Below are 23,317 nucleotides of genomic sequence, written 5' to 3'. Positions count from 1 at the left end.
CGTGGTCTCCCTGAGCCTCAGGACAGTCCCCTGTGTCCCGTGTGACAGTCACCTGTGTCGGGGTGTCCATGTGGTGCACTGCATCTGCTGCCTCTGACTGGGCGGGGCTGGAGCGAGGGCCCTGCAGCAGCTTCCTGTGTGACCACGCTCACACTGGTACAACCTGGGACTGGAGTCGGCGGCGCCTCTTCCTGTGGGTGTAAAGCACAGGGTATGGAAGACCCTTCCCGTCTGGGAGAGAGATGCTGGCCGCCCTGGGCCACTGCACCTTGCCAGTGTGTCTTTCAGCCTGAGTGGAGACTTCTGGCTATTCTGTGGTGATCCTGCTGTGGCCACAATCAGTCAGGGTGGGCCTTGGTCCCTAGATGCCCGCTGGCTGGAGCTCAGGTGTGGGCCAGTCAGGAGCACACACGTGTGTGGTGGCAAACACAGGGATGCAGGTCAGACGAGTTAAACCCAGGAGGAGCTGGCTGCGCTGGAGGTGGGCTGAGCCTTTGCACACTGAACGCAGGCCTCAGGGACTTTACCTGTCCTTGTTTAACGCCTGTGTGAGTTTTAGAACTCTCGTGGCTCATGCCGGGCACACAGGACTAAGCACAGGTTCCCGACACCACTGCTGTCTACTGTCCACCGGTGACATGGCTATTTAAGGAGCACCACAGTTGAGCTGCATTATTCAGGGGTGACCACATTGTGAACATTGAGAACCTGTCCTCCTGAGGCTGGACCTCAAGGGGGCTCTGGGGGAAAAGTGGATAATTTCTGATACCTCAGGGAGCTCTGAACCCTGAAGAATGGCATGCTGGGAATATGGGCAGTCCCCTAGGGTGGACCCCACCCCGAGCTGCGGACGCTTGGCAGCCTCCAGGCTGTGGCTGAGGCCTGGAGAGATCCGGGTCCCTCCTCAGTCCTGGCCTCCCATGCACCAGGGAGGACGTGGCATGGTTCACTCAGGACATGTGTCAAGGCAGCGGTGCTGCCTGGGAGCTTCCCTGTCCACTGCTGCAGACCAGGGGCCACAGCCTCTGCTGCTCAGCCTCCTCTGGGTCCCCTGGCATGCCCACAGCCCTCTCTGAGCCCCGCTTCCCGCCCTTCCAGCTGTGCCTGGGGGCCAGCTCTGGTCTGGCCGGCTCCTCAGCCCCGCTCACCGTCTCTCCCTTGCTCCTCCTCCGCAGCGTCCTCCTGTGACCAGGAGCACCAGTCCGCCCTGGAGGAAGCCAGGCAGCCCAAGAATGACAACGTGGTGATCCCTGAGTGTGCCCACGGGGGCCTCTACAAGCCAGTTCAGTGCCACCCCTCCACGGGGTACTGCTGGTGTGTGCTGGTGGACACAGGGCGCCCCATTCCTGGCACATCCACCAGGTAAAGCACAGTCCCGGGCCATGGGCGGTCGGTAAGGCTCTGGGTATGGAAACCAGGAGGGCAGGGCCACCTCGGCACATGCCACGGGCATGGCACCTGTTAGACCTGGGCCTCACACCCTGAGGGTCCATCTGTCCTCTGCTTGGGCTTTGGTTAGGAATGTGTGGTGTCTGCCATCAGACAGTGGGGGAGAGTGTGTGTCCTGAGCTCAGCCGAGGCCCAGCAGGGCAGCCCTGAAAGCTCATGTCGCATCAGTGTGCCTCGGCCAGCACGCGGGCCACAGCCCAGAGCAAGTGCCACTTCCGCTCACCCCTTGTGCCGGCAGAGGAGGCCAGACGTGTAGGGTGCCAAGGGGACCGGCGCCCAGGGGGCCTGCTGGGGTGTAAGGATTCTCGAATCCCAAGTCCTCACTTTACAGAAAGTGGGAATATGGGAAAGCAGGAGCCATAACAGGAGGCCAGGATCTGATGCAAGACAATAGCGCCTCACTCCTGGTCCGGGTGCAAAGCGCCTCCGGCCCCTGAAGGCAGGGCTGCCGGCCAGGGGCTAGCACTGTCCTCTAGCAGCTGTGTCCTGACCGTGCCTTCGACTCTCCCTAGATTTATATCAAAATGGTTGACATGATGCACAGGAGTCAGCCTTCCGACACTCCCTAGATCATTCCCCACTTTCTCCAGTGTGAACCCAGGGGAAGGAGAGGGGCTAGCTGGCAGGACCCAGGAGATGGAGGCGCAGGTGACCAGCCAACGCCCGCTCTGTTAAGGCTGAGCCCAACCTGGCCACCCTCTGGCCAGGAGTGGTACCAGCTTCCGGGATCCCTGCTTGGAAATTGCAGTAACATCATGACATCAGAGCTGACCAGGGGGTCGTCATGCCCTGCCCAGCTGCACGGGACAGACAGCGTGTTCTGATCAGTGCCCGTGGAGCCAGCCAGCTCAGAGCAGATCGCAGCAGGGCCCCAGGGCAGCGATGGGCCGTTGGGAGCGAGTGGGCTCTGCCCGGCTCGGAGACAGCATCCCCCTGTCCAGGGCTTTGGTGTGAGACCACTTCTGTCCCTGTGCATCGGCACCCAGAGAGCAGTTTTCTGGGACCCGGAACAAGTGCTGCATGCTGGGAGCTCTGGCCTGCTCCCCCACTGGGCTGTGCCAGCTGCAGCCCTGGCCCGACCCGCGGCTCTGCAACAGGGAGAAGTGTCCCTGGCAGGCGTTTTCTTAGTGCCGGCCAAGGAAAACCTTGATGCCATCAAAACCAGAGCTGCTCCAACTGGCTCTGGAATCAACAGTGTTCTCCCTAAGGACCCGCGAAGGCTGCTGTGTCCCCATCTGCTCCCCTGACACACCCTCCCCCGGCCACCCTCATCTCTTCCGCCCCCTTCATCCAGCTCAGGACTGATTCGGATTCTGATTCTCCCAGTCACCTGAGGGCGGGGCAACCCCCTCTTCTTCCCCTTTCAGGAGAGGACATCACTTGGGCCAATGAGGGGCTGCTCGGGGGCTGGCTGCAGTCCTGTCCTAACCCTGTCTCCTCCCGCACACAGGGCACCCAGGGTCAGTCCCGGAGGCTCTGGGGGAGGATAGTGCACCATCCTGTGTCCCCTGGGGAAGGGCGGCTGACCTGTCCTGCATCCCACCTCTTCTCAGGAGTTGCCCCCCCTGCTCTGAGCAATGGGGTCTCCCGGCGGCTCTGGCAGTCGATGACACTTGTCTGTGTGCGTGTTCTCCTCTCCACTCTGCGGCTTTCGTCCCTGGCTCAGTCCCTGTCCTGCCTGGGCCTTCGAAAGCCTCCTGTGCAGCCAGGACAGCGGGTTCTGGGGAAGCTTTGCCAGGAGGAAAGCCTCCCCACCTGCCTGGTGGGGACAGGGCTTCACCCCAGGGTGGCCCGTCACCGCAATGCCAGGAGGAGGGGTCCCTGCAGGGGTGGCCTGTCACAGGGTGGTCAGGAAGGAGGGGTCCCCTGCAGGGGTGGCCTGTCACAGGGTGGTCAGGAAGGAGGGGTCCTCTGCAGAGGTGGCCTGTCACAGGGTGGTCAGGAAGGAGAGTCCCCTGCAGTCCCCAGATCATGCAGGGCCTGTGGTTCCTGAGAAACAGGAAGGAGAGGGCCGAGGCACAGACAGACGGAAGCAAGCAGGGGGTGGCCTCTGGGGTAGGACAGGAGCTGGTGGCCAGACTGGGTTTCCAGGTGGGGGCACAGGCATGAGGCTGTTGAGGGTCATCTGGGGAGGGGACAGGGGAAGTGCATGTGGGAAAGTCGCGCCTTGGGAGCAGGGTGTGGGCGAGCCTCAGCCCGGTGGGAAGCCACTGGGGGTTCAGTGGAGAGGGACAGCTCTGCCAATTCTGGAACCCTCCTGCGCCAGTGCCTCTGTTTTCCTTCAGTGAGCCTTGGAATGCCCTGAATGGTCCCAGCAGTGTCCTAGGAGCCGGGGATGCCCGTCCACCAGAAAGGCTGCCACCCTGCCTGTGAAGCTCCCCCCTAGCGAGGGAGCAGATGACACCAGAGGAGCCCGATGGGTCAGTGTTCTGGGTGGAGACAAATTCCCTGTAGGAAATGAACACAGCTGGGCAGAGTGGTGGGTGCAGCCCACAAGGCCAGGGAAACCCCTGAGAGGCAGATGGCGGTCAGGGCCTCAGGTACCAGGGAGCAAGGGCTGGCCAGCCCAGCAGGGGTGAATGCTGCCCACACAGCAAGGTTCAGGTGAGCTTGACCGGGGCTGGCCAGGTCACCAGGCGGCATGGAGGTACAGCAAGCTCAGTTTCAGTTGATCCCATGGCCTGGTGGTGTTGCCAGGGAGAATCTCAAATCTGCTCCAACAGCCCCCGTGTGTTAGCTTTGCCCTGGACAGGTTCCCCTCTTAGGTACAAGCAGCTGCAGAAGATCCAGGCATCCCACCCACGTGCCATAGTTCTCAGGGAGCCCCCTCTCTCTCTTTTGCTGGGGGGAAAAGTCTGTAAGAAGTCCCAGGTAGATTTAGTGCGTGGATAACTGCCCAGCACTGGAGCACCGGTGCTCAGCAGTCCGTCAAAAAACCAGGTCAGCAGCAGCAGGGGAGAGAACAGCCTCACGGGTCTTTTCTGCTGCTGTGCCAGGGCTGGGCAGCCAGGGCACAGGGACAGCCACCCGCATGGCTGTTCACATACTCTCCGTTGCCTGAGCACGGATCCTCACCCATGTCCCGAAGCTTGGGAGGTGTTCAGGAGGTGCTCTGCAGGTTGGAGGTGCATTGAGTGGAGCGCTCAAGAGCTCGTTCCCTCAGTGATCCTGTGTCTTCTGATGGAAGAAAACGTGGAACTCTGACAGTGGAACAGCTGTCAGTATCAAATGCCTCATCACTTGCCTAGGTCCTCAAGCTAAAGAATCAAGGGCCTTTGTCACAGACTGGAGTGGAGTCCAGTGAGCATATGTCCTGCCCACTGAGGGACCAGCTCCTTCCTGGTTCTCCTGCCTCGGTGTCAAGATCAACCCCTTGGCCATAGTTTGCAGGTCCCTGAAGTTTGGGCCCAGGCCCCTGTGCAAGCCCAGGCCACCAGGCTGGTGGGATCCAGGCTGGGAGGAGAGGGACAGGCGTCTACTCGGCAGCGAGTAGGAATGAGTACTGGATCCGTAGGGGGCAGGTGAGACCCAGCTGTTACCCTGGAGCCAGAACAGACCCTGTCCCCTGTCCTGAAAGGGCGCCTCTGTTCCTGAGTCTACAGCTCTGTCCCGGGGGCCACAAAGGCATGAAACCACTTCTCCATGGCAGTCGGCCTGAGGTCTGCTGGGCAGCCAGACAGCAGAGAGATGTGTTTATTCTTTATGCAAATAAGTTGAACAAACACCGCTGAGAAGAGTGGAGACACGTGGAAGCCGCTCAGCTGTGCCCTGGGCATCGTCCTGAGAGCACCATTCCTGCAGACGACGGCATTCTGCTGGACTCCGGAAGGAGCAGATGCTCCCCTCACTACCTTCTTAAATTCAGCCTTAGTGCTGGGATCCTTAAGAGACTCTGTCCCCCATTTGGAGCAAGACCCTAGTGACGTCTGGTGTGGCTAGCTTCCTCGTGGCTTCAAAGTTAGTAGATGACAAAAGGGAACTAGAATGATCTCATCATCCTAAGTGAGGAGGGTTGGGTCCTGGAGGGGTTTGGATGCACTGCAGGGATTTGAAACGAACGGGGCAGCTTTCTAACTCTGCAGAATGGCTACCCGAGTGTGCCTCGGACTCTCAGTCAAGGCTCAGTCGGGGGGAAGGCCTCGCTGCAGGCCTACCCAGTCGGAGGGCACTGGCAGTGCCCGTCCTCTGCAGCTCAGACCTCATGTGCTGGGAAGGGGCCTGTTCTAACGTAGCTGTCAGTTCTAGACTATTCCAGCTGCCCAGATGCTGGCCCAGGGCTGGGATTGAAGATTGGGCTTGCCAGTGTTCTCCACACTTAGCCCGAGGAGCTCCACGGCCCTTGGGCAGCAGGGTGTTCGTCCAGCCCGCTGGGTGTGCCCTGGTTGTCTTATTTTTGAGGGGCTGGACTCGAACCCAGGGCCTTACACATTCCAGCAAGTGCTTTCCACTGAGCTACACCCAGGCCTGCTGGGTGCATTTTACCTCCCCTCTGCTGGCCGCAGCCCCAAAGGCACCAGGAGAAGCCGGCGGGTGGGGCTGTCCCTGTGACCGTGGAGTCTCTGCTGTCTGTCACTGAACCTCACGTTCCCAGGAAATCTTGGCTCATGGCTTTGGGTAAAGTGTGCTTTGTGCTGTCCAGAGTCTGTCAGGGACTTCATTCCCAACCATGTTTCAGGAAGACACACTGGTCTGTGAGTATGGGGTGTTGGGTTCTGTGTTCAGGGAGGAGAGGCAGAGGTGTGGGCCTGGCCCGATTCTTGGGACACCAGAGGAAGGGGACTGGAGAAATCCACTTGCTTTTATTCTCTAAGATTGGAAACAAGCGAGTAACGGAAAATGGGAACACACATGATCTCTGTGAGGGAAACGCGGCCTGGCAGCCCCTTCTTAGAGCACGAGAGGGAGGGCACAGCAAGGGAGGGCCGGGAAGGAAGGGAGGACGCGGAGGCCGACCTTGCAGGGCCGCAGCCTGCAGGCCGAGGCCCAGGACACGCCTCCTGCCCCCTGCTCCTGGCTGCTCCCACGTGTCTGTCTGCCTGCTCTATGGGTCAGTCCTGACTGGCCTGCACTGATGTCCGGCACGGGAGCCCGAGTACCCAAGGAGAGGCCGTGGAGTGGAAGGACCGAAGAGTGGACCTGCGGATGGGGGGCAGGAGGCGCAGGCCAGGACAGGGCTGCACAAGCCCCACAACTCCTGTGAAGTCCCCTCCAGGGAGGAAAACCAGGGGACGTGTCCAGCAGAGCCAGTCATTCTGCTCAAGAGCTACCCCCGCCCCCAGAGGTTTCTCCCGCGAGTGGATGCCCCTCCCCTCGCGCTGGCCAGGTCCTTATCTGGGATCAGCCCGAGAAGCCTGAGTGCAGGGGGGCCATGGAGGGGGCAGCGGAGGCTGGGGCCACCTCTGTGCTCAAGCCTCTGCGCTGGCTTTCACTGCCCACTTTCTGCTGGGCTGAGCTGGCCTCATGGGACACAGACCTCCACTCCATCTCCAACACCCAGGCAGTGCCCAGGCCAGGTGGACCTGGAGGGGCTGTGGGCCACACCATTGGCTTTTTCTAAGCTGGGCATCTGGGGGTCGACACCTTCAGGCGGCAGAGTCCCCGCCCACGCGTGCTCCGTGGTTTTTGACTGACTCCAGGTGGAACCAGGTGGCTTTTCTTTATTTTTAACACTTGTAGCTTCATGAATTGGACTGAAAATGACTTTGAGTAATGTATCGGTGGAAAATCCTGAGTCTTGGAGACTGGGCCACCTCTTGGGAGGGATCCAGTGGCCAAGCCCACATCGTATACTGTCCTCACACTCCTGCTCCTCCTGTCCCCGTCCTGAGCCATGCCACAGGTCCGAAGTGCAGAGCACTTGCCCTTTGTGAAATCACGTAATAGAAGGAGGGGACAAGAGTGAGGCAGAGGCTGCCGGGGAGGAGCTGCAGGTGCCTCTTCCCGTCACTGGGGGACGTGTTCATGGTGTAGCCGAGGTAGTTACCCTACAGGCATGTGACGCGAGGACCGGATGCCATGGTTCTGTCTGGGGGAGCCCACCTGTACCTCTCACACGCTGGAGAGGTGGAGAACCAGGGCCAGGCCCTCCATCAGCTCTTCTCTCCCGCCCCCAGGTATGAGCAGCCCAAGTGTGACGACAGAGCCCGGGCACACCCCGCCAGGGCCCAGGACCTGTTCAAGGGCCGGCAGCTGCAGGGTGAGTACTGCCCACAGCCAGTGGGCATCGGCCACCACTGCAGGGTCTCTTGCTAGGGTGGTGGGAACAGAGTCTGCCCGCTTCTGGGGCTCAGCACCATGGTGGATTGGAGCCTCCCACTTCCTCCCAGAGGGCTGAGAGTTGGGGCTGATTCTCAAGCTGCTGTCACTGTGGCTGCGGTGGGAGAAGACCCACCAAGCGTGAGGTCACACGTGATGCAGGAGGAAGGACCAGCATCACTCCAACATCAGTGTCAGCACTCTGGAACTCCTGGGTGCTCCTGAAATGCTTAGCCCAAAGCATGTTTCCCAGGCATTCCCTGAGCGCTGAACCTCAGCACAAAGTAGGGGTAGTTTTAACAAAGCATGAGCTCAGTCTGTTATCAGGTAAGTCTAATTGCAAAGGACCTTTTGAAACAAAATGAGGAAACGCATTCCCACAAGGTGCTTCTCAAGGTTCTCTGAGCTCAGAAGTGCACGGGTATCTGAAGAGCCAAGGAGGAAGGTGTCAGCAGTCATACCTGAGCCCTCAGGGGACAGTGTCCTTCCAGGAGTTGCAGGAGACAGGCACTTGCTGCCCAGGCTAGAGCAGCACCCAGGAGCCCACCCGGTCCCCCAGCTCCCTGCACCCGGGAGGCAGGCAGTGCTCTGACATCATGGGGTGAGTCCATGCCTTCAGTAAAATGTTTCAAAGCTGCTTGTTGCTCTGATTCATCTCAATCTTTATTTCTTCTTAAATATCTCCAGATTGTCTCAGAGACCATGAAAACTGCCCTGTTACCTCCTCCATGTATGCTGTGTGTCTGATCTAGTCTTGGATGGTCTAGATAAATTCCCCTTCAAGAGCATTCGTGGTTCTTGTAGGATTTGTACTGCCATTGATAAAGAAGGTTTTAACTTTGCAAAGTAAAGATGCTTCTCTGCTTACAAATAGGCAGGGAAGGCCAGAGTGCCCAAGTCATGCTCACTCTGCGCTCACTGCTCCCAGGTCTGCTCGACAGCACCGAGGAGCAGCATGGCAGGACTGCCCCATCGAGAGTTCTCTAGGCTCAAGGTGCTCTGGACTGAGGTGTCCAGCTGTCCCCCACCTTGGGGGCCATCCAGGGTCCTGCTGTAGAGACAGGATTGAAGAGTCTGTTGGTGGCTTTATTTTTGCCACCCTATGTTCCTCCGGGGGAAGGTCAGCTGCTCTCGGTTTCCCTGGTGGCTTCCTTCTGCACTGGGTGTGAGGAGGGGGCAGATACCAGGTGCCTCCCTCCAGAAGGTCTCCTGTATCATTGGAGGTCCAAATTTGTGTCTGTGTGGAGCCGGGGTGCAGCCCGGGCCTTCTGCAGGCCAGGCCACTCCAGCATGACACCCCAGCCCCTGAAGTCAGGTGGTGATATGAGCAGGTGACAAATTTCTGAAAAAGAAATAACGAGTTCCACGCACGCTTGTTGCATGGAAGGCCCTCGGTGAGCGTCTGCCTGATTGGCTGGTCTCAACTGTGTTCCAGGGCGCCCAAGGCATTTGTGAGCTTGTCTTCTGTCTTTGGGTAACGTGAAGCCACATGACTCCTGAACATGTGCCCTGTGGTTCCGCATGAGTGTGGCCCAGCAGTGTCCCAGGAGGTTTGCCCTCCTCTGGGACAGGACACTGCTGGGCCCCCAGGGTGCACTTGGTAGGAAGGTCATTTTGTGGAAAAATCCCACCCTTTAGGCACTAGATGGGGACCTGATTTGAAGACTGAAATGATCCTTCATCTTGTGCCAACAACGGGCCATTGCTATGGAGAAACAAGAAGGGGACCCTGGAGGCATGTCTGATGTCAGATGAGCCCCGGGGGAGACAGCATTGGAGGAGATGGGGCACTATCCTGGGACAGCCACCGTTCCTCTGCCAGGTACAGGAGGAGGACTCTGGGGCTCCTCGGGAAGGCTGCCGCCTGGGACGGGGCCCTCAACTCTGCAGACGTCCCACGCAGCCCCAGGAAGGTCAGCCGAGCTGAGCTCCAGGGGTGTGGGGAGTGCTGCTCGTGCCCACTTCATCATTTTCATTATTTGGAGATAATTATCCTTATTAGGTAAAAAAGCCAAGTGAGTCTTAAATTAACTCCAGGATACAGGCTGTTCTGGTGGAGAGGAGAAATCTCTTTCCAAAATAATACAGCGACAGTGTGTAGGCGAGCACGCCAAGTGACGTATAGGCTGATGTGTTTTCTTTCTGGTACACTTTTGTCTTGCACTCCTTCTCTGTGTTCTGCTCAGCACGAGCCCTCTGTCCCCCAGGTCGAGCCGACAAGATCGCGCACAGCTCACTCATTGGTGTGTGGGCTGCCAAATATCTATTCACATCTTCTGCAGAGCAGATAGCAGATTTTCTAGCTTGTGCCAATGGATATTAAACATAAGGCTTATGGAGCCGACACCCAGGTCCGTCCTGATGGCTTCCATGTTGAGAGTTGGCTCTGAAGATTCTAGGAATCCCTTGGTTTCCTGGTAGGGCTGCCCTGTCACCTTGACAGACATCAAAACCTAGGGACGGGAAGTCCAAATACAGGCAGGAAGCTGCCCCCCGCCCCCTTTGCAAGCCTGTCTGGCTGTGTTCCGGCCTGGCTCTCTGCCTCGCGGGGTGCAGTGGAGAGAGGTCGGCCTGCACTCCCAGCTCCTGGACTTCTCCTGTGCTGTGGGGCTGGAGGGCCACGGGCGCCTTCTCTGAGCCCGTCTGGGGCCGTGAGCTTGACGTTCCCTGCTGAGCTGTGGCTCTCTCCACTTCCCGTGGCTCTCAAGCTGCCTTCAGGACTCGGCTCTGCAGGGACACCCTCGCTGGCCACCACCCATCTCACCTGCAGAGGGAAGATGAGTCGTCCAGTGTCCCCACAGAGCCCTCAGGAGCCCAGGGTAGGTGATGAGAGCTGACCCTGAGGACAGTGATCGGTGTTTCTTTGCCCCCGTCCTGTCCTGACGGCCCTCTATTAAGCAAGGTCAGCAGGCTTGGATGTACTAGCCACGGGGTTTTGACGGCTTCAAGGGCCCACAGAACCAGGTAGAGGAAGGGGGCCGCCAGGTGGGAAGGTGACCTGAGCCCGCGACCTGAGGGCAGAGGGAGCTCCCTGTTCCTGAGGGCCTCGGAGTCCTTCCCCGCAGTGTAGCGTGCAGGGGTGTGGCCTGCCAGAGAGAAGGTGCAGGCACAGGCAGGGGCTGCCTGGGGACAGCACACCAGACTGACCCCTTCTCCACCCAGGAAACACCAGCTCTGAGGAGGTGGCAGGAGAAGTGATGTCAGAGGCCTTGTCTTGGCGAAGTCAAAACAAGTCATCTATGGCTTGGAGTTTGTGACTTCCGTGACCTGCGCTGCAGGTGGTTTGTGCCCTCTGGCTGCTTCTCAGGTGCAGTTCTAGCTGGACAGGCAGCTGCTGTTGACTGGCCTCTGCTCGGCACAGCCTGCGCCAAGCGGGCAGTGTCCTGCCTGATGCGTCAGCTCCTGACACTGGCGCAGCACGGGGTGTCCTCGTATTATGGGCACTGCAGCCGGCGCCAAGCAGGGAGTGAGATGCTCGCACTCTCTGACAGCTACAGGAGAAGCTTTGGTCACCGTAGCCTTTCTTCTCCGGCAGTCGGTGGCGCAGTGGTGTTCTGTGGGCATGTGAGCTCGTGCCTGGGGATGGAGGTGGGTCTTAGGGGCCCTGGTCAGCCTTCAGACCGCTGCTGCCCCCCTGGCTCTCCGTCTGGCCAGACAGCTCTCTCCACATGCTCTGGCAGGTCTGTCTCTCTGAGACAGAGTTCAGCGCAGCCCAGAGCCGCTCCGTGTCCACAGCGTGACAGCCGGAGACCTCCTGCACCGGCAGGTGTGATGACACCCTCCAGGCACCTCTTGGATTTTTCAAGCAATATGTTAGCTTCATTCTAAATCACCTCATAAGGTGACTCTTGCCTTGCTGTGAGCGAAACTCAGGATGTTTTCCTAAGGTGACCAGACCCGAGCCAGGCGTTTGCAGGCACTGCCTGGCACATGAAGGTGCTGGGTTGCTGGCCTGTAAGGCAGACAGGCAGCAGCAGGATTGTCCTCTGTGGCTGGAGGCGTCCCGAGGCAAATGAGTGTCAGCATTTCTTCCTTAAAAGTGTCAGGGCGTCCTCTGTCTGGTCAGGTGCAGAGGCTGCCGTGTAGCTGAGCTGTAGCGAGGTCCTGCTGCCTCCAGACGCACGTCCTCTGGTCTGAGAAGGTGTCAGCTGCAGGAGGCCATGCCCCAGGTGTGCCCAGGGCGGCGCATACTGCCCTCTGTTCCCAGCACAGATGAGGAGGAACAGCGACCCTACCCCAGGTGTGGACTGGCCACAGAACCAGGAGTGTGCTGGTGTGAGAGGACGCTGCTCTTGAAGGCCGTGGTGACAGTGTGCCTCAGAGTGCCGAGTCGGCATCTCGATTTGTTGGGTCCTGAAGAAGGCAAGGGTCTAGTCTAAGTGTGATGCCTGGGAGACCTGACCTTCAGGACTCATTTACAACCATATTTTTGATGGAATATAAAATTAAGTTTGTGGAAGAATTCAGCCACTAACCCCTCAGAGGGCAGTTGTATCTTTTAGAAAGCCCCCCCAAAAAAAAATAATGGGCCACAGGATTCATTTTATCAAAGGAGGCTATTGTCAGCAAGAGGCCATGAATTACCCGTGTAGCTTCCACCCTGAAGGCCCAGGAGCCAGGAGCACCTGGGCCCGGGCCAGGGCCGTTGAAATTAAAGGTGGGAAGGTGTGAGCTTGGAGACCAGCACTGGTGGGACCCCTGGGCTGCACCTCGCAGCCATGGTGGACAGGAGGGGTGCACGGCAGAGAGGCCCTCCATTTGATACCCGCTGTTTTCTCACATAAGTAGCCAGGTGGTGGTAGTGTGCCTCTGAAGGTGCCCACAGGCAGGATCCAGAGTGGCCTCTGTGTGACATTTGGAGAATTCTTGGTGAGATTTCATTAGAACACTGAGTTCAGTTGATAGGAGGAGGAGGAGGAGGAGGAGGAGGAGGAGAATTTGGAGAAGACACAGGAAGGATTGCAGGAATCATGCCCGATACAGTAAGAACAAATAGGGACGGTGGACACTCCCACCAGCCTATGCCTACGTGGAGGAGGATGGTCAGCACTCTGCCTCCATCCATCAGCATTGACAGCAGGTGGACACAAGCAGCCACTTCTGCACACGTTCTGCATGTGAGGAGTTCTCTTGTGCATTAGGTGTGCCTCCCAAGGGGTCAATAAGATGGGATAAAAGTGCAGCTCAGAAGGGGCGGGACGCTGGAGGACCACTCCCCTCACAGGCTTTGTGACCGTGATGTCTTAGAGGGCCTCTTACCCTATCCTGCGCCCCCGCCCGCCTGGGAACCAGGGTGTGCCCAGGCCTGTGGGAGCTGCCCGGGGAACGGGACTTGGTTGGTTTTCTCTTCTGAAGCCAGGCTTTTGGCTCTCAGGGCCAGTTAAAGACTCCAAAGTGGCAGAGGACGTTGGGAGCCACACCTGCAGGGTGAGGTCCTGGCCTCCTGGTCTGCTCGGCCCCTGGGGTTTTGAAAGTTAGGACTGTGCAGAAGAAAGGCTGAGTAGATTTTAGGTTCACATTAAGCCTGAAAGAGCAGCTGCCAGACAGGCTCATAGAGAAGCAGCATCTCAGAGACAGCTCCAATAGCTTGAGGACCACTGTCCTCACACCACCATTATGTTGAGTTTGTTGCTCAACAATTACCCTGTTACAAAGAATCCCTCTTTATCAAAGCAGCTTATCTAAAACGGTTAACCACTTGGAACACCTTCCTGTGTGCGGCACGCTTGGCAGGCACTCTGGCTCCTCGTGGCCCCAGTCCGTTGCTGTGGATGGGGCTGTCCTCACCAGATCTGGATCCACCGAGTGCTTCCACGAGCAGACCAGAGCCCTCCTGCAACATGGCTTAGTGACACGGACACAGTATCTGCTGGGTGACTCTGAAAGGACCCTTCCTTTCCAGGCCCGCCTGTTTCAGGTGACACCGTGGTGAGGACAGGGAAGCAGGTGGGACCCTGTCTGGTCTGGGCTCTGCTCACCCTGCCTGTCTGGGGTCAGTGCCTACCTTGGTTAGAGAGCCTGTGGTCCTGATTTTACTTTTCCTACAACTTTCAATCCTCTAAGTGTCGATCCCAGCCATAACCACTGTCCCAGTGCCACTTTTGCCCACCCCAGGGTTTCCCAGGTGGACTCTGAGCCCCAGGGTGGTGGCAGCCTGCAGTCCTCGGGCACCCGGGCTGTCAGGTGTGAGATAAAGTGCGGTGCTGTGCTTACCGGGGAGCAGCTAGGGCCGTTGGCTTCCCCCTGCTGCTCTTCAACCCGGCCAGTCTGTCCTCATAGGAAGCTCCTTTTAAAGCCAGAGCTGCTCGGAACACTGCAACTATACTGAACTTTCTGGTTTTACCTTTTCTGTAACTGTGCATTTTTCTGTTAAATCGATGAGCAGATGTCTATTGCGTAGGTGGCCCTAAAGCCCGGAGGCAAGCCTGCAGGACAGCCAGCGGGATCCCAGCCTCAGTGCCCTAGAATTGACGTCCTCAGAGACCAACACTGCAGGTGACCAGAAACCCGAGGGGGGAGATTGGTGTGCACCGACTCTGCTTGGTGTCTGCAGTGTTGGAGTGACCTGAGGTCCTCTCCAGATTTCAGGTCCCCCCGTGAGGAACACCTCACCTCACCCCGTTAGCACGGAGGGGCTCCTGGGCGCTCATGGTGCCAGCAGGGGCTGGGGAGAAGACCCCCTCTGTATGCAGCCTTCCAGCCTGGGACCGGCTTGCCCAGCTACCCCTGGAGGACACTGGCAGACCAGCCATTTCCCCTGGAGCAGGACAGGACTAGAGAGGGGCAGGGCTGATGGTAGGAATGGTGTTAGCTTTGTCCTGAGAACCTACTTCTGGAAGTCAGCTGCTCAGCCCAGACCAGGATGCCCTCGTCCATGAGCCTTTAGCAGGACACTTGGACATGCTGGTGGCCACAATGGCAGGAGCTGCTGGAACATGGGTAGCCTGAATCGCAGAGGGCCTGGCACACTTCTGGAAGGCTCTCCCTGGTGGCGTGATTCTCTTCTGACTTGCTGAATTGAGGACCATCTAGAACCAGGACTGTCCATCTGGCAGAGCAGGAGGTGTTGGCAGCCCTCAGTCACCCTCAGAAGCCCCGGCAGGACATGCCCACGGCCACTCCTGCAGACTGGCTGCAGAGCTTTCAGTTCTCACCCCGAGGCCCTGCTTTGCTCTGTGTGCTTCCTTATTTGATGGATTGATTATAATGCACCCCTTACTGCCCGGGATTGAGGTCCCCTCTGTTCTGAGACCTTCTCAGATGTCTCAGAGTCTGCCCCTATGGAGTGGCACCGACAACACTGTCCCTTAAATCCATGCAGCATCTAACCAGCTGACAACGCTGACTCATCTGTCATGAACTGTGGCCTCCGACGGTGCTCTGAGATATTCGTCATTCAGATGCAGCATAAGGGGAGCTTGCTGCAGTTTCTCCCACGGGGAAGTCTTTCTGAAGCAGAGAGGAACAAAATGCCTCTGCCGCACCTGGTCTCATCGCCAGCCTCGGCTGCCTCCGCTGCCTTGGCTGCCCCTCCTCTGATCACCACGTAGCTCTGTTGCTGATGCTCTTGAGGCTGTGTGCTGACTCCTGTGCTATTTTTTTTTTCTGAATTTGCCAGCCCTAATGTCCAGTTCTGCATGGTTTCTGGCCACCGCTGAATTCCTGACTCAAGGGAGTGCGAGGCTGTGCCGTCCTGAGAGCCAGAGAGCCATGGAGCTGGGCCCCACCAGGTCTGCCCCTCAGTTCATAGCCTCTTGCCCGGTGCTTCTCACACCATCTCCTAGCGCCTCCTCCTCCACAGGAGCGCCCAGCAGGCAGGTGCAGGTGGGGCCTCTGGCCCTGGTGCTGCAGCCACGGAAGGCATGTGAGGAAGGAGTGCAGGGGCGGCCTGCAGGGCCAGGGCCACGTCTCCTCCACCACTGAGGCCGGGCAGCTGTGGGAGGACGGTGCTGGTGTGAGCGTGGATGGGTGTCCTCTCTACTCATCTCTGGGCTCTCCTGTCCATGGCACATCGCACACATTCTTTAAGGAGCTGTCAGGAGAGACTTGGGAAGCCATCGAGGTCACCACGCAACGTTCTCAGAGGAGTTCACTCATGTCTGTTAAGGGATTGGGGCTTATTGGTTTGGCCGAGAAGTGGCTCATTCATTTTTTATTTAAAACAGTGATTCTGGCAGCCGTGTGGAGGACGCAGCTGAGATGCACAAGACAGGGTCAGGCGGGGGAGCATGTGCGGAGGCCTTGGGGGCTCTCGGGCCCTGGTGAGGGGGCTGTCGGCCAGAGGAGTCAGAGCCGCCCAGCACTGGGGTGGCCGGGAGGAAGCTCCGTAACTGGTCAGTCTCATCTAAGCACCTCGGGGAGCACAGTCGGCCACCCTCTGGGCTGGCCTCTGTCATTAGGAGTAGACAGTGGCCACCAGAGCCCTGGCACAGCACAGGGTGCCACTGAGCGCCTAGAGGGCACCGGAGCTGATGTCCTGGAGTTGCACAGTCCTGACCTCTTGGCAAGCTTGCTCGGAGAGGAGGCTCTGCAGTGTGGGTGTACACTGGTGAGCTGTGCCCGCACCATGTGCCCTGGTGACTGCAGTGACCTCCAGCTCTCAGGTCCTACAGGTACTCATCAGTCACAGTGCCCATGGCCTGCTGAGGCGACTCTCTGCAGGACCAGTTCCTCTGGCCTTATTGCAAGAGCAGCTTCTAGAAACTCCTGTGATTTCTACAGAAGCAAGTGAGAAAGTTGCTGCATGGTGCCGACCACTTCCCCGGATGCCCAGAACGCAGCCAGGCAGGCACGGGACACACAGAGACAGACCCCGGAGCCCCCGCCCAGCACCGCTCCCTGCAGGGTGGTGTCGAGACCCAGCGATGTCAGGGACTTGCACAGGCCAGGAGGCCCGTCCTCCACGCCGCGGACCAAGAGGCCTCCTGACTCTCCTCTCGGTGCTCCTGGGACTCAGGCTCTGTTCCCCTTGGCATGTGCTTGTGGTGCTTTCGTTTTTCACCTTCTTTACTCTTTATTTACAGTGTGGGCTCAAACCTCATGGCAGACACCTCGCCACACGTGTGGCTGTCACAGGCTTGCCCCTCTGCAGGACAGGAGCTCTGGCCTCTCCTCGCAGGCCGTGAGGGGTGTGCACAGCAGAGGGGAGCAGCGTGATTTGGGCTGAGGCGGCTGTGCCTGTCCACGCCGCCAGCCTGCTTCTTGGCTCTGCAGTGTGCAAGGCACCGTCCCGTCCCCCTGGCCAGGAAGGCCAGCCCTGGGCCAGAGCAAACAAACAGACAAGCTCTGGGTTTTCTCACCCGGGCGATGGGCCTTGGAGCAGGAAGGGAGTCTGTGCTTTGAGCTGCCCGTCACGGGCCCCTCTGGAGTGCAGGCCGCCGGCTGCTGCTCTGCCTGTGTGCACGTGGCTCAGCTGCTGTAGTAAGAAGACTGCACCCGCCAGATGCTGCCTCAGCCCCTGCAAGCGAGTGCAAGCAGGCCCTGGAAGAGTGCCGAGCAGGGACCACTAACTGCCCTGAGCACCAGGGTTCTGCAAGGCCAGCCCTGGTGGCGTGAGGCCTCCGGGGAAGTCCAGGGCACAGCTTCACTTTCACATGCGTCCTGTCCTGTTCTCTAATTGTCACCCGAGTGGAAGGGCCGTATGACAGTCAAACTGAAGATATCAAACTGGCACAGCCCCTTCACCCCAGGTGCTGTCCCCAGGCTGGTCTGTCCTGCGCATCTGGAGTGTTCAGCCGCCACCGCACCCTGCAGCCTCGGAGCCCACGTCAACTGCTCAAGGCTGGAGACAGCGGCCACACCTGCTCGCACACCCTTGGGCTGGGAGGTGGCTTTCGGCAGTGTAGGGCTGCTCAGTTCTCACGGGTGTCTGGGGAGAGCCGTGGCCCACTTGCCACCTCTGAAAGGGAGGGCCATTCCCAGTGGGGTGGCTGGTAAGGTTCCTAGGTCAAGAGATTTCAAGGTGAACAGCTCCTCATTTAACCTGCTCCAGAGAAGAGTTGTGCTGCAGGCCCTAGAGTCTTGGAGGAGCAGGACAGGTGTCAAACTCTAGCCTGAGGAAAACATTTATAGGACAATCTCATGAGCAATACGTCCCTGCTTCTGACCTCCAGCATGTCGACTTGGGGTCAGCAGTGAGCTGAGTGAACACCCGGACCACAGGCTCCTCCTCTCGTGATGCCAATGGTCAGGTCTGCACAGACCGCAGACAGTGTGCCGTCTGGACAGTGTGCCATTTGGAAAGTTGCAGGCGAGCACGCGGCCCCTTGCTACAGAGCTGTGCCCTCGGTGGTGCTGCAGAGAAGATCCCTTTCTCCACCAGGAAGTGGCACCCAATCTCCGGACTCTTCAGTGCACTTTCCTCTCTCCTTGCTGTGCTGAGCCAGACGCAGGCTCCCTCTGGAGCCCAAGGGCGCTGTGTCTGAACCAGACTCTCGCTGCCCACCGTCTTCCCGCCCTACTCTCCCTTCCCAGGGCTTTGCCTTTGGCATCACCGTGACGGTGTGTGCACTGTGGTGAAGTGCCTGGGGTCTTCCTGGAGTTGGGCAAGCGGAGGCTTCGTGCACGGACGGCACTGCGGGACAGGCCTCCCTCGGCTGGCCTGGGAGAGCCGGTGCCTCAGCCGCTGCCTTAGCTGCAGGTCCAAGCAGGAAGGCAGAGAGTACAGAAGGCCCCCTGTGGACTCCCAGGAAGGAGCGTCTCCACCAGGGGTCGTCCCTCTTGCTCCCAGGGCAGATGTTGGGAGGATGCATGCACTTTAATGGTAAAACAGCTGACACTTGCAGCAACTTTGATTCTGAGTTGCTCAGCGTGACACAGTCCTAGCAACAAAACAGATCAGGTGGTTCCCTCCACGTGGATGGAGAGATGGCTTCGTGGTGTTGGGTCCCGAGGACCCTCAGCTCTTACCCAGGCTCCTCTTGTGGGAGGGGCAGCCACAGGTGGAACACGGGAGCTCTGCTGTACCCCGAGGTGGGCTAGGGGTGCCGTCAACCTGGCCCCCCCAGGGCCCGCTGCCAGCCAGAACAAGGTGGCACTCAGGGGTCTGTTCCAGCTGGCTGCTTTTGCTCTGGGTGACAGGGTCTGGTCCAGCTGTGAAAGTCCCCGAGGACAGAGCAGTGACATCCGTAACACCCACTTCCTCTGGGAAGTCGGCTTCCACGGCTGCCTCCCGCACACGCTGCAGGAGTAGCAAGACAGCTCGTCCCTAAACGGGGCTGGTTCAGCTTCCCATTGTCAGTGACACGCTGGAGGGGTTGGGGCAGGTCCCGGGAGCCTGGTGGAACGAAGAAGCAGTGTCAGCCTCAAGACATGGGGCTGGGCTTGGGGTTCAGAGGAAGGGTCTCATTTTGGCACCCAGAGCCCAGCTGCACCGGGCACCACAGGGGACACTTGCCATGTGCTGCGTCCCTCCTGTGTGTCCCCATCCTCCACCCTTCTTGCTTGTTAACGGCTGCCAGAGTCTCCATGGAGACCACCACCTACAGGTGGAGAGCACACAGGCAGCCCTGAGGCACTCGCTCTCCTGAACTCCTACCTGGAGATCTCTGCCCCCTCCTGGGCACAGCGCTTAGCATGGCGCTGCCCAGGGCCCAGCCTCATCCTGGCACTCATTCCCGAGCTGCTCATGGTGGGTTTTGCAGTCTCGCAGTCTCCTAGTCTCCTGCGGCGGCTGTCTCGAGGGACTCGGTGCCATCCTGAGGTGACGTCAGGCAGGACCCAGGACAAATCCTGTGCAGAGACCTTGCCCTCGGCTGGGGTGGGAAGGGGCTGGCCATTTCTTCCTGCTCTGTTCCACTGGGAGTGTCCTGGGGGCTCTGCTTGCTTCCCAAGCCATAGTGGTCGTAACAGGGCCCTGCCAGAACAGAGTGCTCCTGTCTCCGCTGGATCTTGGAGGACCGTGCATGCCATATTTGGTCTCATTCATCTTCCAAAACCACCAGGCTGTGGGTGGCCCTCTTTCCTGACCTCATGGCTGACGTCCTGACTGCACCCTCTGACATCCTGAGTCGCCCTCAAGTATCCCACTGTTTGCTTCCGATCCTCCCAGAAGAGCGATCGATCATCAAGACGGAGCTCCGGACGTGAGGGGTTCATTCTGTCCCTCATCCAGAAGGTGTCGATGAGCAGCTGGGTAGCCCATGGCCTTCTCTGAGAACACCAGGTTAAAGTGACCAATGTTTCTTCTTCGGCCTCTGGACCTTCTGTTCCCCAGGCAGGAAGAAGCTGAGGATCATCCGGAAAATGTGCCACAGTCAGATACGCCCTGAGCTGTTGTGTGAGACCTGTTGATGGCACCTTCGGCAGGGGTGCCACCCAGGCCCCCTCCCCAGAGGTTTCGGTGTATGCGCCCCCATTTCTTAGTCTCAGGGAGCAAGTTGCAGGACTGAGCAAAAGGGAGCCCCTGGGGGAAGCGGGGTGTGTGCTGTGCACAGAGCTTTCTAGTGAACTTCTCTCTGCGACGTGGGCTCGGGAGCTCACAGGGACACAGACGCTGGGCCTAGTAAGGAAAGTGTGAAACAAGCTGTGAGCCACTCAACAAGCGTTGAAGGTGGCCCTGAGTGAAGGACAGCCCAGACTGATAGCCTCTGCGGAGGCAGGACAGCAGGCTGGATGGGAGGCAGCCCCCCCGGGAGCGTGGGGTGGGCAGAGGGCAGCAGAGCATCGGAGGCCCGGGTGGCAATGCAGGAGGGCGTTGGGAGAGGCGAGTCCGTCGCTGTGGCATTGGTTGTGTCACTTTGGCTTTGAGTGTGCCTTCGGCCATGAGCTTTGCACTCTGGTTGGGGACACTGGGAGCCGGTCATGCCATTGAGCCCACTGTGTCACTGTCTGCGCCTCAGTCACCCGTTAGCAGAGAGAATACAGACACCCCACCCCAGGTTGTTGTGGGTGGCACAGGGCGTGTCTGTGCGTGAGATGGCACACGGCAGTGGCTGGCGATGGCCGGCATTAGTGCTCACAGGCGTCTTTCTGGGGGCGTCCTCCTCAGGAGCCAGTAGATCTCAGTGGGCAGTAGGTCTCAGGATCTGGCCACTGCTTGCCCCCGACACGGCTGCTCTGGGCACCTAGAGAGCCAGGTTTCACCAAAGGGAGTTTCTGGGAACCATTTGAAATACATGGAGAAACCAAAGTGAAGCCATGCCACCAAGCTGGGAGCAGAACCCCTGCCTGGTGCCTCGCACTTTCCAAGGGTCAGGCTGGAGGACCCCGGGCTGGCAGCCACTGAGGGCCACGATTATTTTGGAAAGTTTCCTACAGAAGTGCGCTACTTACCTGCTTCTCGGTGTCACACACAGGGGCCCTCTGGACTCTGGTCTCTGGGTGCTGTTCGCAATCAAGGAGGGCAGCCCTGTGTGGCGGGTCACCTCTGATCACCTCGGCCTCTCTGACAATCGTGTTAGCCCTGACCGTTCCAGAGCTTTCCCTCTGCACGAGACTGCTGTGCTTTTATAAACAGGACTGCATCGTGTTTGGCTGGAGGGATCCGTGACCTTCAGGTGCTCACTGGTGAAGGACACAGCAGCCCCACCGCCTCAAGGGCACTCACAGGACAGCCTTGTGCCAGGGCACCTTGTCAGTCCTTGTTGAGAGAATCGGCTCCCAGGCCCTAGGGTGGGCCTCTGGCTCCTGGGTGGGGTCCCACAGCTCCCTCTAGCTTCCACCTTTAGGCCTGGTTTCCATGGGGTCATCCATCTACCCCGGGTTCCGTGACCCTCTGACCTGGTGCAGCCTCTGGGGATAGGCAGGTCAGTGGCAGGACAGAGGGTCCACAGGGCGTGCTCCTTGACCTGGAGTGGAGGTCGTGCACTGGGGAGGTCCGTGCACACTGAGCGCGGTGTTAGAGGAGGTCCTGAGGTGGGCAAGGCGCACGCTGTGCTGGGGAGAAACGCTTTGTCCTCCAGTTCTGCTGGGCGATGGCTGTGGCTGCCTCTAGGTGACCAGCCTCCCTTCCCGACCAGCGCTTCAGGTTCATCAGCCTTTATTCTGTCACCGTTGTAGGTAGAATGGATGGCAAGTTCCGTCCCAGGCAGTTCTGCAGGTCTCCTGGTCTGACACGGCTCCTCTGGTGCCACCTGCCCAGGACTCACTTCAGGTCACTCCCGCAGGCACTTGATGATGAACACACAGACTTCTCCCACTCGTGAGGCTTGTCCCTCGGGTCAGAGGGCATCTTTGCAGAAAACTGACCCTTGACAGTGAAGCCACGGGGTGCGTTTGCTGTGGGGCAGGAAGAGCACAGCCCAGGAGTGACCCCTGGGCCCCGGAGCCCTTGGTCTTCCAATAACCCCCTGGAGAGTTGCCAGCATGAGGTGCCATCTGGCAGCACGCATGTGCCTTTACCCAGGTGCTGGGGGGTCCTCTCCCATCACACCCAGGCGACGGGGGTCCTCTCCCATCACACCCAGGTCTGGGGGTCCTCTCCCATCACACCCAGGTGACGGGGGTCCTCCCCCAGTCCCACCCAGGTGACGGGGGTCCTCCCCCAGTCCCACCCAGGTCTGGGGGTCCTCCCCAAGTCCCACCCAGGTGACGGGGGTCCTCCCCCAGTCCCACCCAGGAGCTGGGGGTCCTCTCCCAGTCCCACCCAGGTCTAGGGGTCCTCCCCCAGTCCCACCCAGGAGCTGGGGTCCTCTCCCAGTCCCACCCAGGTGACAGGGGTCCTCCCCCAGTCCCACCCAGGAGCTGGGGTCCTCCCCCAGTCCCACCCAGGTCTGGGGGTCCTCCCCGAGTCCCACCCAGGCAGACGTGGGCTGCGTGGTGCTCAGCACAGGTGGACAGCAGCAGCCAACAGCCACTGCCTGGCGTCCCCACCCAGCCTCCCAGCACTGCCTGTAGGGACATGGCCTCTGTGTCAGGCCAGTCAGCCTCTGCTCACCTTTGCCTTCCCTGTCCCAATGTGCTGCTGTAGGTGCTGTCCCCAAGGAGCACTGTGACCATGGTGGAAGACACCAGGTGTGAGATCTGAACTGACGTGGGCCGTTGCGAAGCCCTGCCAGCCGGGGCGCCAGGGCACCCTCAGCGTCACCGGCAGGGTGGGGGTGTTGGTGGTGAGGGTGGTCAGGGTTGCAGTGCTGGCAGTCCCTGGGCCTGCAGCAGACTGTGGCCATGGGTGTTGAATCCTGGTCTCCTATCACCTCGCGGGGGCGCAGCACCAGGGGCACCCACACCATGGAGCCACCCCTTCCCATGCCGTGCGTTTTGGGGCACGGCCTGCTGGACAGAGGTCACAGAGTGGCAGGGTGGTGGGCAGATGCCCTCTGCAGCAGCTCTGCGGCAGCTGTCCCCAGGCTCAGAAGCCTCGGTGCACTAGTTCATGACAACGCACTGCATGTAGCTGACCACACGCCAACACGGCCGCCTTGGCCAAGAAGAACTGCACTGACGAGGCGTGGGACCCCTGTGTCCACCGACCCTGCAGATGATTACTGGTCACAGGCCTCAGTCCTGAGAAAGGGATTGCTGTCTTTGAATGGCAAGACTAAGAAGTTTTTTGACCAGGTTAAGTAGGGTCTCCATGCCGAGACCCTGCTTCCTGGTGTGAGCTCAGTGAGCTCTGAGGTCAGGGCTGTAAGGTCAGGGGTGTAAGGTCAGGGCTGTAAGGTCAGGGGTGTAA

At 59.3% G+C, this 23,317-nt stretch overlaps 1 protein-coding gene across 3 annotated transcripts in view; it reads left to right on the top strand.

The window, feature by feature from the left end:
- Positions 1–23,317, top strand: part of Smoc2 (SPARC related modular calcium binding 2) — a 112,217-nt gene that overhangs the window by 72,309 nt on the left and 16,591 nt on the right. For all 3 annotated transcript variants that reach the window (XM_048805787.1, XM_048805786.1, XM_048805784.1), the window contains exons 8-9: positions 1,176–1,362; positions 7,563–7,645. In XM_048805787.1, the coding sequence (XP_048661744.1) occupies positions 1,176–1,362; positions 7,563–7,645 (270 nt within the window). The remainder of the gene's footprint in view (positions 1–1,175; positions 1,363–7,562; positions 7,646–23,317) is intronic.

The sequence above is a fragment of the Marmota marmota genome, unplaced genomic scaffold (genome assembly GCF_001458135.2).
Source record: "Marmota marmota marmota unplaced genomic scaffold, marMar, whole genome shotgun sequence".
Lineage (NCBI taxonomy): Eukaryota > Metazoa > Chordata > Mammalia > Rodentia > Sciuridae > Marmota > Marmota marmota.
The sequence above is the reverse complement of the archived record's forward strand: the minus strand, read 5'-3'. Positions and strand labels throughout refer to the sequence as shown.